Raw genomic sequence first — 16,093 nt, 5'->3', positions numbered from 1 at the left:
CATTGTGCAACAAAATGGTTCATATTTGGTTGATTAAAAATGTAATGGCAAGTATTTATTGACCTTTTTCTTTTCTTTAAAAATCGGCACGAACTTTCCGGACAACTCAATAAAATCGTGATTACCTGTGTGTACGTTTGTAAATGTGTGTGTGTGTGTGTGTGTGTGTGTGTGTGTGTGTGTGTGTGTGTGTGTGTGTGTGTGTGTGTGTGTGTGTGTGTGTGTGTGTGTGTGTGTGTGTGTGTGACGTCCTATAACTGTCTGTCTCTCCACTTTTGTAGGGTCTTTCCTGAGGCTTTTAAAATTACGTCAAAATTTTCAAATTTGGTATATTGAGATAAATTTCCAGATTAAATCCGATTTTGTTATTTATGTGTTCCAGAAAAATTGCAGAAAAATGTTACTGAGGTTTAAAGTTTAATCAGTTTTACCTAATCAGAAGATGAGATTTGGAAGCTGGCATTTTCTGCACGATACATGCAGAAAATGAAAGCAAAATCATTACGAGGAGGAAATTTTATTAAACAAACGAAAACAAAAGCATTACTACGACCAAAGTTTTAAGAACTTTTGAAGTTTTAATGAGTCTTAATGAATAAATTCATGTGAAGCGATCGAACAGATATGTAAATAATTTATAAAGGAAGAAAAAATCCTCAACGATGTTTTTCGCAAAAAATTGCACAAATCTGTTCTGATCAAGAGGCCTATCTGTCGGGAAAGGTATGGTCTGACATGGAATAAACATGAAATAAACCAAAATCTATATAATTTTTCCATTACTCAAATGTGTTTATGGGGAAAAGATATAAAACAATGAAGGAAGGTATCAGATGGTCGTGAGATGTGCTTAAAACACCAGCTAAATCACCCTTACCTTTTTTCCATAGTGGGGCCATATTCAACACCGTATTTATGAATTTGTTTCTCTCACCATGAAACATGGGATCCTTTTTAAAAACCTTTTTCTATTACTCAAACGAAAAATAAATGAAACTAAAAATGTTTTTTTCAAACTTTTTTTCCATTACACTCTTGCAAAAACATAACTTACGAAATTCTTTCTCTTCGAATGTCCTCATTTTATCCCCTCGGAAAAAATTTACCCCCAAAATTTCTCTGTAATCGGTTCGTTGACGCAATTATTTGTTCTCATATTCGTTTAATACACATTATTTTACACCTATTACACTTGTTTTGTTTTTGTTTTTGTTTTGGTTTTGGTAACCGAGTTTTAAAAAAAAATATCAACTATGATTAATGTTTGCTTAAACACCCAGACATATATTACATCCATATGATACACACACACACACCACACACACACAGTTTAATATGTAAACGTCTATGTATATGTGTATATGTTTGTATACGTGTGTGTGAGTATGCGTGTGTCTTTATCTACACAAAGACACAACTAGGAGCAACTCAAACATCCAGTAAACAAACTAACCGCACCTTGTTATGATGTGCAGCATTAACACACATACACACACACACATAGAATTACGAACCAAATCAACCAATCACCTATCAGCAAACCAACCGCACCTTGTTACCTTATAAATAACTGTTTTCTCGTAGTTAGTCGCATATCTATAGATGACAATGCAAGCGGCAATTGTTTAAACGTTCGATCTCATTGATTTAATCCTTATTATTTTCCTTACATGCAGCTTATATAATTTCTGCCGCTCCATCTCTGTCCAGTTCACCATGTTGACATTCAGAGCTCTGCTTGTTTTCTGCTGTTTCTTTATAATCCTCTTCTCAGATTTGATCCAATGTCTCGACTCGGAGCAAAATTATTCCCAAAACCAAATACACGAGATGATCGCAAATTTCACCAACACTATGCTAGAAGATAAAAATATGGTTGGAGGCGCCGTAGCTGTGGTGAAAAATAACCAAGTCGTGTACCTACGAGGATTTGGCCGTCGTAACTTAAACAGCTCAGATAAAGTTGACAACCATACTTTATTCGGTTTAGCTTCTTTGACGAAAGCATTTACCGCAGCGACACTTGTCAAAGTAATGGAAGATAGGAAAGAGTAAGTTGACATATTTTACATAATTAATCTACCTCTTTGATGTTTTGTATAATCTATTTATGTTGGTTCATAAAGAAACTAGTTTTATTTTTAAAGTTCATATTTACGCTCTCTAAGAAAGAGGTTTGTTTGTGATCTTTCAATTTGCTATTTGTTTTCTTAGAATTTTCATCTGAAATCGTTTTTTTAAAACTAATATTGTTATGTTTTAGAAGAGCGATATTAAAGCCGGTTACAGTTCATATGATCCACCCCTAATATAACATTGCACGTGACTATGTCTGTCTGTATGTATGTATGTATGTATGTATGTATGTATGTATGTATGTGTGTGTGGTGTGTGTATGTATGTGTATGTATGTATGTATGTAATGTATGTATGTGTGTGTTGTGTGTGTGTATGTATGTATGTATGTATGTATGTATGCATGTATGTATGTATGTATGTATATATGTATGCATGTATGTATGTATGTATGTATGCATGCATGTATGTATGCATGTATGTATGTATGTATACATGCATGTACGTATGTATGTATGTATGTATCATATCTGTCGGGCATGTGGAAGAGAGTGTAATTCGGCAGGAGGACTTAAACGACATGCAAAGGTACATGAAGCCCAGTTACAACTACAGCCGGCTATTACCAGTAAAGGTCTTAGTTGCCAATTCTGTACAAGACCTTGTAGATCTTTAGCTGGGCTAAAAGGTCACATTCGATTACAACACCAGTAACAGTTAAGCTTCGTGGTGCAATGGCCATACTCGATAACGAGGGGGCAGCCATAACATAACATGTATGTATGTATGCATACATGTATGTATGTATGTATGTATGTATGTATGTATGTATGTATGTTATGTGTGTGTGTGTGTATGTATGTATGCATGTATGTATGTTTTTATGTATGTCATTATTCAGTTTTATTTCAAGATTTCATGCCACTAGAGAAAGAGCCGGTTTCTAACCTAGATCCAAGGTTCCTACATTGGAATTTCAACAACATCAGCAGGGTCTTTTCGTGTGTATGTATATGTGAAGATTTGTATGTTTTGCCATTTCTCATGCATATAGTTGCATATCTAGACATGCTCATATATACTTAAATTATAAACTTCTAGAAACTTACAGATTTTTACAGTTCTAATGACGGTTGGATCTGTAGTTTTCGAATTAGCTTTCTCCTTTCTGGTTTTGAGAAGCTTAATTTCTCGAGATTGGTATTTATGCAGTGTGTTACATATCCCAGTGTCCCAAGAATTAAAGGTATAAACCTGAACTTGTAATCTGGATAGCGTAACTGCAGATTTCTCAATAGTTCAGCGAAGGTGTTCTCTTTTTCACTGATCTTCAGCTTTAGGTTAACATCCGCCGTGAAGCTGATTTCCACAACTGTACTTGTATGTATGTATATAGTCTTTTATTTCTTTCAGTCATTTGATTGTGGCCATGCTGGATTATATATATATATATATATATATATATATATATATATAAGACAATTATGTCTGTGTGTGTGTGTGTGTGTGTGTGTGTAAGACAATTACAATGAATATAGAGACATACACTCGGTAAAATATTTATAATCCAGTGAAGCGAATCCAGGATTTAACCATTGGATGAAATACAGTGGATTGGCTTACCTTAAGTAATCCTAGATGCTCCTCACAACTTGATGCGATTAACCATAACACGGATTATAACTGATTACGCGTACAGCACTCACCTGACTTCTTTATCGCTATCCATTATATATATATATATATATATATGGCAGCTTTACAACCTTGATTGAAAACAAAGAGAAGCAGGTGTGTTGAAAATGCTCCCTTTTTCTTATGTGGTAAACCTTCATATGTCTGAAATGAGGTGAAATTTACTCAAATTTAAAAAACAATAAAGAAAAGTTATTGAGGAAGAATAGAGCTAAAAACAAACATTAAAACAAAAATATTTTTCTTGACAATTCAAATAAAATTGTAAAGTTACGAACAGTTTTATCCGACAATCTATTATTACACCCTTACTGGTTCCAGTGATTGAGCTCACACCATGCAGGACTTAAAGAGAATTTTATTTAAACATTATTTCTTTGTTGTTGTTTTTTTTCTTTTGTATTTATTTTCTTGTCTATTTCAGTGTGTCCCAGACAATGCCAATCAGTAAGTTCCTGGACATTGAGTTTTCTACAGAACAAAGGACGAAGTATGCTAATGTAGAGGATCTACTATCGCATCGGATGGGTTTGCCGAAAAATAACTATTTACGTTTAAACTTAGAATTGACGAGAGACAACATTCCGCAGTAAATAGAGCTTTTTATTTATTTATTTTTCATTGAAGGCGGCGAGCTGGCAGAAACGTTAGCACACCGGGCGAAATGCGTAGCCGTATTTCGTCTGCCCTTTACGTTCTGAGTTCAAATTCCGCCGAGGTCGACTTTGCCTTTCATCTTTTTGGGGTCGATAAATTAAGTACCAGTTACGTACTGGGTCGATAGAATCTACTTAATCTGTTCGTCTGTCCTTCTTTGTCCCCTCTATGTTTAGCTCCTTGTGGGCAATAAAGAAATATATTTATTTTTCATTGAATATAGATTATTTTTCGAGCCGAGCTAACAGATAGAAGACCAAGGGTTAGACCAGCAATGAGGCGGTTGGCTAATATCCATAGTCTCAGATGGTCATGCTTGACAATTCACCCAGAATCAATTAGAAATAATAGGACCCTACGGAAGAGGTGTCGGAGCACTCTACGCCCATGCCTCACCCAAGAATAGTGAAGAAGAAGATGGAAGCATGGATGAATCCTTTATTGTTGATAATACTTCTTTTACTTGTTTCGGTCATTTGACTGTGGCCATCCTGGAGCACCGCCTTTAGTCGAGCAAATCGACCTCAGGACTTATTCTTTGTAAGCCTAGTACTTATTCTATCGGTCTCTTTTGCCGAACTGCTAAGTAACGGGGACGTAAACACACCACCATCGGTTGTCAAGCGATGTTGGGAGGACAAACACAAACACACAAACATGCATACATACATACATACATACATACATACATATATATATATATATATATATATATATATATATATATATATATATATATTATATTATATATATATATATATATATATATATATATATATATATATATTCGACGGACTTCTTTCAGTTTCCGTCTACCAAATCCACTCACAAGGCTTTGGTTGGCTTCAGGCTATAGTAGAAGACACTTGCCCAAGGTGCCACGCAGTGGAACTGAACCCGGAACCATGTGGTCGGTAAGCAAGCTACTTACCACACAGCCACTCCTCCGCCTATAATTCAGAATAAGTTGACAAGATTAATAAGGTTTAGCTTTGCTTTTAAATTCGCACAGGGTTTGAAATTTTGGGTGATTATTAAATTATTTCAACTCTCTGAAAAGGGTTGGACTTAGCTTGTCTCAGTTTATCGACCCCGAAAGAATGAAAAGCGCAGTTGACTTCAGTGAATTTCGAAATCAGAGCGTACATCGTCGCGACTTAATACCAGAAAACATTTTGTTTCATGCTGTAACGAGTTTGCCAATCCATCGTCAAAGCCATATTATAGTAATGAAAAGGCGGCGAGCTGGCAGAATCGTTAGCACGCCGGGCGAAATGCTTAGTGGTATTTCGTCTGCCGCCACGTTCTGAGTTCAAATTCCGCCGAGGTCGATTTGCCTTTCATCCTTTCGGGGTCGATTAAATAAGTACCAGTTACGCCCTGGGATCGATATAATCGACTTAATCCGTTTGTCTGTCCTTGTTTGTCCTCTCTATGTGGGTAGTAAAGAATTAGGTATTTTGTCTGTCTTTATGTTCTGAGTTCAAATATCACCGAGGTCGCCTTTGCCTTTCATCCTTTCGGGGTCGATAAATTAAGTACCAGTTACGCACTGTGGTCGATGTAATCGACTTAATACCTACTAGCAGTATCGCCCGGCGTTGCTCGGGTTTGTAAGGGAAATAACTATAAAGCATTTTTAGAGAGTTATACCCAAAAAATAGCAAAAAAATGGGAAAAAAATGATGGTAAATTTTTTTGAGAGTAAAAAGGTCGAGTTGCGTCCCCTAGACAGTCTGTGGTTTGTGTTTCTAATTCTCGACCCCATGTCGAATTTATCGATTTTTTTTCAGAACTGGGGGAACTTTTCAAAATTTTCGCTGCGTTAGTTTTGAATTATGACATTGGGCTATGTGTGTGTCAAGTTTCATCAGAATCGGTTGAAAGCCGTGGTCAGGGTGAGGGTACAACCTAACAGACACACAGACACACACACAGACAAACTGCCGTTTATATAGAGAGAGATGTCTGTCCTTGTTTGTCCCCTCTGTGTTTAGCCCCTTGTGGGTAATAAAGAAATAGGTATTTTGTCTGCCGCCACGTTCTGAGTTCAAATTCCGTCGAGGTCGACTTTGCCTTTCATCCTTTCGGAGTCGATTAAATAAGTACCAGTTACGCACTGGGGTCGATGTAATCGACTTAATCCGTTTGTCTGTCCTTGTTTGTCCTCTCTATGTGGGTAGTAAAGAATTAGGTATTTTGTCTGTCTTTATGTTCTGAGTTCAAATATCATCGAGGTCGACTTTGCCTTTCATCCTTTCGAGGTCGATAAATTAAGTAGCAGTTGCGTACTGGGGCCGATCTAATTGACTGGTTCCCCTCCCCCAACATTTTTGGCCTTGTACCTGGAGTAGAAAAGAAAAGAATATATTATATATTAAGGCGGCAAGTTGGCAGAATCATTACCGCGCCGGAAAAAGAATGCTTCCGATTCTAGTTTCGAATTCCGCGGGGGTCGACTTTACATTTCATACACGTGATTGGGAAGTTATATTCTTACCTATTTCTTTACTACCCACAAGGGGCTAAACACAGAGGGGACAAACAAGGACAGACATAGGTATTAAGTCGATTACATCGACCCCAGTGCGTAACTGGTACTTAATTTATCGACCCCGTTTCGCGAATTCGCGTGTCTACCTTTACCTTATTTTCTACCACAAATAACATGTATAGTAATTTTCTTTTTCTTTGTTCTTTCAACAGATATGTTAAACAGTTCAAACAATACAAAGATTTCCGAACCAGTTTCATGTACAGTAGTATTATGTTCGGCCTGGCAGCTCACATTACTGAGAAATTGACTAACAACACTTGGGAAAATATGATCAGCGAGAAAATCCTTCGCCCCTTAGGTATGCGTGACACCAAATTTATCACAAAACCTTACGGTGGTAAGAAAAACGTGGCCACTCCCTACGTTGAAGATGACGACGTCAAAAAGACTTTGATCGAAGTTCCAGCTTCATTCAAACGGTTTGTAAACGGTTATTGATTTGTGATTAAGTTTTTAAAAAAAACCCGAATATCACTGACGGAGAGGACAGTGATATTGGGAAGAAGGAGGAGGAGGAGAGGTGGGAAGGGAGGAGAGGTGGGAAGGGAGGAGGAGGGTGGTGGATTGGAGGAGGGTGTGGGGAGGAGGAAGGAGAGGAGTGTGATGATGAGGAGGAAGAAGTGGGGGGAAAATGGAAGGAAGAGGAAGGAGAGGAAGGTGAGAAGGAGAAAGAAAGTGGAGAGTAGGAATGAGGAGGATGAGAAGGGAGGAAGAAGATGAAGAGGATGGGGAGGGAGGGATAAGATGAGGAGGATGGGGAGGGAGGGAGAAGATGAGGAGGAGGGAGACAAGAAGATGAAAAGTAACTGTTGTTGACTTTTGAGTGTCTTAGTTTCTATGTCAGGCCTGAACAACCCTTTTTCGAGAAGCGGGCCGCATGAGAGATGGATCAATCATCAAGTGGGCCGCTCTACTAAAACATTCAAGACAACTTTTCGTCGGCGTGCTGTTGAGAAAGATCTGCGGACTGCAGTTTGCCCATGAGTTTTTACAAAGAAATGAACTACACCCCTTCATGAAATTTATTAACTGTTTAGGTGATCTGAGTCAGCGAGAGTTTAGCAAACTTGAACATGGGCACAGCACACCATTACAGATGAGCAGCAAAAGGTTTGCTGTATCATGTGATATTTCTCTGCCCTGGGCGAGTATCTAGTATAATATCACACTAGTGCAGTGGTATTCAACCAGGGTTCCGCGGAACCTTAGGGTTCCGCCAGTACAGTCCAGGGGTTCCGCCAGTACAGTTCAGGGGTTCCGCAAGAAGTTACAAAACTGCTAAAATCAGCAGTAATTTTTAATTCTCCTGTGCAGATATGTGTGCATAAAACTATCAAATTATTGCACAGGGGTTCCTCGAGCCAGTGGAATGTTTCCTTGGGGTTCCGCTCCAGCAAAAAGGTTGAAAAGCCCTGCACTAGTGACTTGGCCAGCACTGACCCCGAGATGCAAAGCCTACATCACTGATATTGTTGGTGGTGGGTGGTGGACTGTATCGTTGAGCCCCAGGTCAGCCGCGACAGGACACGCTCATCACCAACGTCATTCCAGCCATGATCACTCTGTCTTTTATCTTAGACATTGTATGTCAAAGTGTTCTTCTCCCTTTTTTTTTCATATATATAGAGTTCCAGTTAAGATAACACCATCTTTCTTTTGTACTCCTCAGACATACTGTATCAAAAACTACATCATTTATTGTATCCATCGTGTTTATAAAACTGTAGGATATGATTTTGAGAAGGATTTTGCTACTATTTCTAGCTGTTTGAGTGGCGTATAATGGCACCTCATTAACTTGTGCAAAGGTTGTAAGTTATAAAGATAAGGAGGTGTCATTTTGGCGCGTTGTCTAACCCTAACCCTAACCTTAATCTTAACCCTAATCCTAAACACCAACCTCAAACCTAAATCTTAACGCTAACCTAAACCCCCACCCTAATCCTAAACACCAACCTCAAACCTAAATCTTAACGCTAACCTAAACCCCCACCCTAAACCCTGACCCTCACCCTACGCAGAATCTTAAACTTTCTCCTGATTTTAGAAACGCTGTGCCAAAACGTTTCGTACCCTTTTGACAAACGATAAATTTATACTCAAATTCGAATTTATATTTACATCTTTACAGGAAGTGGGGTCGTATAGGTTCTGGTGCAATACAGAGTTCAGCAAACGATATGTCAAAATGGATGCGGTTCCTTCTAAACGGGAAACGTTCGTTTTTGTGTAATATTTTTGGAACCCGAAATTTTCTTGTACAAACTACAAATGTTTTTCGCCGACCGAAGATGCCAGTTGCATATATTAATGATAAATATGCGCTTGGATGGAAAAAAGGTTTCTACAGAGGTTAGAATAAAGTTTTTATTTGGTTATATTTTAAATTTGTAGTTGGTTTGCAACGTTCTTGTTGTGAACTTGTGTGTTGGGGTATATTTTGTTGTCTCTCGGGGTGGTGGGGAGGTCACTATGTCAGTGATAAACAACACACTCATTCTACATCACTTGATTTTATTTTTATTATGTCTCCGAGCTGGCAGAGTCGTTAGCACGCCGGGTGAAATGCTTGGCAGCATTTCGTCCGTCTCCACGCTCTGAGTTCAAATTCCACCGAGGTCGACTTTGCCTTTCATTCTTTTGGAGTCGATGAAATAAGTACCAGTCACGCACTGGGGTCGTTGTAATCGACTAGTCCCCTCCCCCAAAATTTCAGGCCTTGTGCCTATAGTAGAAAGAATTATTATGTTCCTATTGGTTAACTATTTAACCAATTAAGTAATCGACGGTTTGATTAATCGTTCGATCAGTCAATCACTCAGCTCTGTTTGTCAAGCTCTTTTCATCGCCCTTCACCACTTCATCAACGACATGCCTCCGGGACTAAATCTAGCTGACTGATTGGCTGGCAGATCGCTTAAACGATCGATCAATTCATTGGTTAAAAGATTAACTAATTGACAAATAAAATAAAGTGAAATAGAACCAGTGCGTGTTTGTTATTGGCACGAAGGCGTCGAACTGGCGAAATGGTAAGCACACAGATAAAATGCTTCCTTCTCTCCGTTCTGAGTTCAAATTCCACCAAAGTCGGCTTCACCTTTCATCCTTTCGGTTCGGTGTCCAAAAAGAAGCACCAGTTGAGCAGTGGGGCTGATATAATTGATTAACCCCTCAAAACTCCAGGCTTTGCACCTATAGGAGAAAGAAAGGGTTACTGGTATATTGACCCTCTCCAGATATGATATGATTTGACGGCCGTACTTCGGGTCCGAAGATCATGAGGAAGAAGAAATAAGCCCTTAAGTGACCCTGTAATCCGATCCTTAAACCTTGGGGTACTTGGGGCAAATATCCTTGGTGAGGTGAGTGACGATTTCTTACATTAACCAAAGGATCATATATTTGCAAAGATGGACTGTAGTCGTTTGAATTTGAACGCTACACACAATCTACGTAAATGAGTGAAACTCACGAAGCAATAAAAGAATTTGTAAATAATTAATTGCGACAGAAGCAGTAATTTAATGCCAAAAGGTAATATTTATCACCGCTTCAAAGTTGATGTTGTATCAGAACACATAATAATACTGCGATAGTTACCATGAGAGAACCTCTCATATGGACTTGTGGTGTATATAAAAACACTCGTTGTTCATATCGCTAGCGGGAAATAATCCTCCCTCATCGCTAGCGGGAAATAATCCTCCCTCATCGCTACCGGGACTACCTTCCTTCTTGACCTTGATGCCAATGGTAGATTGCCCGAAAGCAATCGCTAGCGATATACGTAGATAAGAAACTCAAGTATACAATCAGGCACTGATGTCGCTAAATAGCCAATGGGCTTCAATTCCGTTAACTGTTGCTCTTTTCATTTACGGTGTTGTCTTTTTTTCTATTTGCAGGATATCCCATTATAGTGCATACTGGAACAAACTGGGGGAATAATTTGGTGCTGACTTTGTTTCCTGAAGAAAAACTAGGAATTTTCGTTGCCCTTACTGGCTCAGATTTCCAAGCTTACAAAAGGACATTAGTAATGCAATATGTGGCTGATCTCTACCTTGGTAATGAACCCTGGATAAATGCGAGTTCCATCAAAGATTTCAAAGTCCCAAAATACAAACCAAGGTGTCCAAATCCACCTTCGAATGAAACAAACCGTTTTTACTTATTTGGAAGTCGGCCCAGCTATGAAGGAACCTACAGTAATTCTTTATGGGGAAATATTACCGTGACTAAGACCAAATCAGGAACTCTGCGATTCACATATGGTTTTGTAACATTCCAATTAATTCCAAGCCCTAAAGTTTTTAGTTCGTTCACAGCAAAGGGAACTGGAGAAATGCGTTTCCTGAAACTGTCTTCGGTATATTTCGAAGTTTGCTCCAAAAGAGGGGTTGTAGCGATCACTGTTCCATCGTTCGAAAAGTTAATGCCACCGACATTTTGGAAAATAACTTAAAGAGAACGAAAATCAAAAACAGTATTTCATCGCAAACATTTCCGCTCCTCCACTTGATAATGACGACGATGATACTACTACTACTACTACTACTACTACTACTACTACTACTACTACTACTACTACTGCTGCTGCTGCTGCTGCTGCTGCTGCCGCTGCTGCTGCTCGCATCTTTCGGAATTTGTTTATTAAAGTTAGCAGAACTTTTCGACTGTTCTGTTCTTCCGTATTATTCAGGAGATTTATTTCTAAGCACGCTCGCTGGCACACATGCTATCACACGCACGCACACGAGCGCACAAACACTCACTTACACACACGTATCACATACATACATTACATACATGCAATTTATTATGTCATACATTCTTTATACAGTACATACACGCATATATGACAAAATAAATTGCATACATTACACATATATATTACACACACACACTTATAAGACTCACACACACACACACATTTCATACATAGATTCAGAAATGAAAATAAAAGCAAAAATTTTTTACAATAGTAATAAAAGGATTTTTTGTAGTTATGTTGTTGTTGCTGTTGTTGTTGTTGTTGTTGTTGTTTTTATGTTTCTTTCTAAGTCGACAGATCCTACCGTTCCCAACCAATCTTTATGCTTCAACGTCATCGTATATCATATATATATATGTGTGTGTGTGTGTGTGTGTGTGTGTGTGTGTGTGTGTGTGTATGTATGTGTGTATGTATGTATGTATGTAAGTATGTATGTATGTATGTATGTATGTATGTATATAGTTGGAATTTACAAAAAAACCAAAGACCAAGACAGGTGTGTAAACAACAAATAGGTGCATTAGTTTAACGCTCGGGAAGGTGAGAAAGTCTTTTACATTTCGAGCCTACGCTCTTTAGCGGAAAGGAACACGAGTAAAAATAACTAGCGGTCAATCAGGTCGATGGTTGGGCATATATACATATATATATATATATATATATATATATATATATATATTAATATATATATATATATATATAATATATATATATATATATATATACATATATATAATAATAAATATTAGGGAATAAATCCAAATTTACAGGGAAAAAATCAGATTTAGGATTAAATCCAATTTTATAGTAAAATATTATATAATATTAATTAGAGACAAAACCACTATTTTGCAAAACAACAAGGAAAGACTTAATCAATACATAAAATTTTAATAAAAAGTAAAAAAAAAACCGCCACTACAATTGTTTCATGTCTTGAACGACAATCTTCAGGTGGATTTCCGATTTTCAAATCAGTTTCAATTTGAAACTGATTTGAAAATCGGAATCCACCTGAAGATTGTCGTTCAAGACATGAAACAATTGTAGTGGCGGTTTTTTTTTACTTTTTATTAAAATTTTATGTATTGATTAAGTCTTTCCTTGTTTGTTTTGCAAAATAGTGGTTTTGTCTCTAATTAATATTATATACATATATATATATATATATATATACATATATATATATGCGATGGGCTTCTTTCAGTTTCTGTCCACCAGATCCGCTCACATAGCTATAGCACGCACACTCACACACACACACACACAGAGGCACCTCACACACACACACACATACACATGCATATGATAAAGGTGACTTATCTGTTCCACTGGCAGATTTGCGACGTTTTGTTGTTAATGAAGCCGTAATCATCGTCGAAGTCTTCTCAGCAAGCAATTCATTCTTAATAATTCCCTGGAATCACAGATCCGCTTCGTTTCAATTCCATTCACTTTATAAGTTTTGTTTTGCTTTTGTTTTTTTAACAAGGGCTACTAACCCCGAGATTCCAAGTTCAATTCCAGACAGTGACCTGAATAATAATAATACTACTACTACTACTACTACTACTACTACTACTACTAATAATAATAATAATAATAATAATAATAATAATAATAATAATAATATAATAATAAGGTGCCCTGGGAATGATAGCAAAAGGGGCTGATTGCTACCTAGCTCAGATACTAGGAAACCCCAAAATGGCAGGAATTCAAAAGATAGTGCTCATGGGAACTGTTCATATCCTACGCAAAATACTTTCTTTGTAATCTCAAGTTTTAAAGCAAACATAATTTTGTTATGGTTTCTTAATCATTCTCTAGAACAACACTATGTGCAAAACCAAATATATGGCACACTTCCAACTTGTTGTCTCTTGAGGTCTCTGGGTAAGACTTGGAGCCAACTTGCACAAATGTAAAGCAAAAGTCAAACATATAATAATAATAATAATAATAATAATAATAATAATAAATAATAATAATAACATCGAAAAATACCTTAAGAATGAGAACCCAGGTTCGAAATTTCCCTCAAGACACCTGATGAAGGCTGGAGGGTACATCAGCCGAAACGTTGTGTTAACAACAAACAAGATGAGGACAAATATCCGTCGAATGTAAATAGTGTAAATAATGTACATAATTCCTCATCTCTTAAATATAGAACAGGAACCGTTTTGTTTTGTTTTTTATCGATGGTTTTGTATTGTACCCCCAATAAGAAGGATTGTATCAAAGAAAACATGAGATCGAAGCCATTAACAGTTCATTCCGTCTCCCCCCTCTCCCCCCTCTTCCTTTGTTGATCACATAAGCATTTAAATTGTCAGTAAGAATGCGGGAGTCGATTCAGTTGAGGCGATTTTTCTAAACCTTCTCATCGAGATTCATCAGGAAAGAAACACAAAACAAGGAGCCAATTATTATTCCAGAAAGATTCTGAAGACTTTAAGATTCGAGTGAAATAATTCTTTTTCTTCTTTTTTTTTCTGTAAGAATACATTTCTAACACCACGTTGTATATATTGCGGAATTTTGTTTTGTTTGTTTGTTTGTTTTTTACAGACAAAGCTAAGTATCTTTTTATTGCGTCCAGTATTCAAATCACTTCTCAAGATTGAATGACGTCATCTTGAATTGTTTGCCGATTGCAAGCAGCACGAACATCCGAGCGATAACTGAAATCTCTGAATTAACAAATAGGATACAAAGAAGGGGGTGTTTATATATTTCGTTGATGACAACAAGCGGTTGCAACATTAGAAAGAGAGAAAATACTCCTTTTTAAACAAAAATAATAATCCCTCTCTAAATAATTATATTTAGTTATATCTAACTAACAAATGTATTCAAACTCAACGGATCTTAAATTTTCGAATGAGACTACAAAAGTTTCCTTGCAGAATAAAATTGGTGCAGAAGCCTGCAACGTACTAATGGAATTACGTAACACGGGTCAACTATGTGATGCAGTGATCAAGGTAGACGAAGAGTCTTTCATGATACATCGCGCCATCTTATCTGCTTGTAGTCCCTATTTCCGAGTGTTGTTCACAAATGAAAAATTCGAGATAAACCGTCAAGAAGTCACCATAACTGACATCACAGTCGACATAATGCGATCCATTATTCAGTATGCTTATACTCAGGATTGCTGTATTAACCATAACAATGTCAAATCTCTCCTCGTTGCGGCTGATTACTTCAATATCATAGGTTTACTAAGAATATGTTCTGAATATCTCATATCGCAATTAAACTCACACAACTGTATTGGAATTGAGAAATTCGCTCAGACATATTTCTGTCAAGAACTTCAACAGGTCGCCCATAGATATCTGATGGTGAATTTCAGTGAAGTCTACAAAATTTCCAATGAGTTCTTGCAGTTGAATGTGGATAATGTCTGCGAAATATTCGCTTCAGACGAACTCAATGTTAGAAGTGAAGAGATAACCTTTAATGCCATCGTTAGATGGGTAGACCATGACCCAGGCAGTCGTGTAGCACACATAGGCCAGTTATTGCAGACGATGCGATTAGGCCTTCTGTCTACCGAATACTTCGTCGAGAAGGTGAAAAGTCACGAATATATAAAAGACAATACAAGTTGCAAACCGGTCGTTATCGAAACTCTGAAATTTCTCTGCAACCTCGACGTAGAGAAAGAACTAAAAATAAACAAGAATAATCATATAACACGTCCAAGGCTTCCTCATGATATTCTCTTTATATTCGGCGGCTGGAGTGGAAATAGTACAACTAACATAATTGAGACTTATGACTCACGGGCCGATCTGTGGGTGAAAAATACCAATATTAAATCTGGTAGGTACTGAATTCAAAATCAAAGAGGGTTTTTTTTTTTTACCGCAACTCTCCATTGCTCATTATTCTTCATTTGATATTAATTTTACCTTCATTTACTAGTAAGAGAGATTGCTAAGGCCGACGATTTGTAGCAATTTCGAGGGTTTTAATTGCGTGTTGTTTAAAGTTAGAAATAAGATGCAAGGCTGTTTCATTGATATGAGAGAATCAGGAGATCTCTGTCTAAAAAAAAAAAAAACAACAAAACCTCCATGGTGAATTTCAGGGAAGTCTACAAAGTTTTAAATGAGTTCTTGAGTGTAAATAATATCAGCTAAACTCAATGTTAGAAGTGTAGAGATGATAATCTTTAATATACCATCGATAGATGGGTGGATCTTGACCCAGACAGTCGTGTAAAACACATACACCAATTCAGAGTCGATGCTCAACCTAACCTAGCTTTGCTCTTATTTCGTCCTTACAATGGACAAGAAAATAAAAACCAG

The 16,093-nt window shown here is 37.3% G+C and overlaps 2 protein-coding genes across 2 annotated transcripts in view; both read left to right on the top strand.

The window, feature by feature from the left end:
* Positions 1 to 1,577: 1,577 nt before the first annotated feature.
* On the top strand, positions 1,578 to 11,727 carry LOC115217871 (gigasin-6). Its single transcript, XM_029787583.2, has 5 exons — positions 1,578 to 2,051; positions 4,196 to 4,360; positions 7,135 to 7,404; positions 9,117 to 9,337; positions 10,894 to 11,727. The coding sequence occupies exons 1-5, from the start codon at positions 1,717 to 1,719 to the stop codon at positions 11,451 to 11,453; spliced, it is 1,551 nt and encodes a 516-aa protein (XP_029643443.1). The 5' UTR covers positions 1,578 to 1,716; the 3' UTR covers positions 11,454 to 11,727.
* Positions 11,728 to 14,135: 2,408 nt separating this feature from the next.
* Positions 14,136 to 16,093, top strand: part of LOC115217907 (kelch-like protein 10) — an 18,053-nt gene continuing 16,095 nt past the window's right edge. Inside the window, exon 1 of the mRNA XM_029787625.2 lies at positions 14,136 to 15,602. Coding sequence (XP_029643485.1) covers positions 14,618 to 15,602 — 985 coding nt within the window. The 5' untranslated portion in view covers positions 14,136 to 14,617. The remainder of the gene's footprint in view (positions 15,603 to 16,093) is intronic.

The sequence above is a fragment of the Octopus sinensis genome, linkage group LG12 (genome assembly GCF_006345805.1).
Source record: "Octopus sinensis linkage group LG12, ASM634580v1, whole genome shotgun sequence".
Taxonomy (NCBI): Eukaryota; Metazoa; Mollusca; class Cephalopoda; order Octopoda; family Octopodidae; genus Octopus; species Octopus sinensis.
The sequence above is the reverse complement of the archived record's forward strand: the minus strand, read 5'-3'. Positions and strand labels throughout refer to the sequence as shown.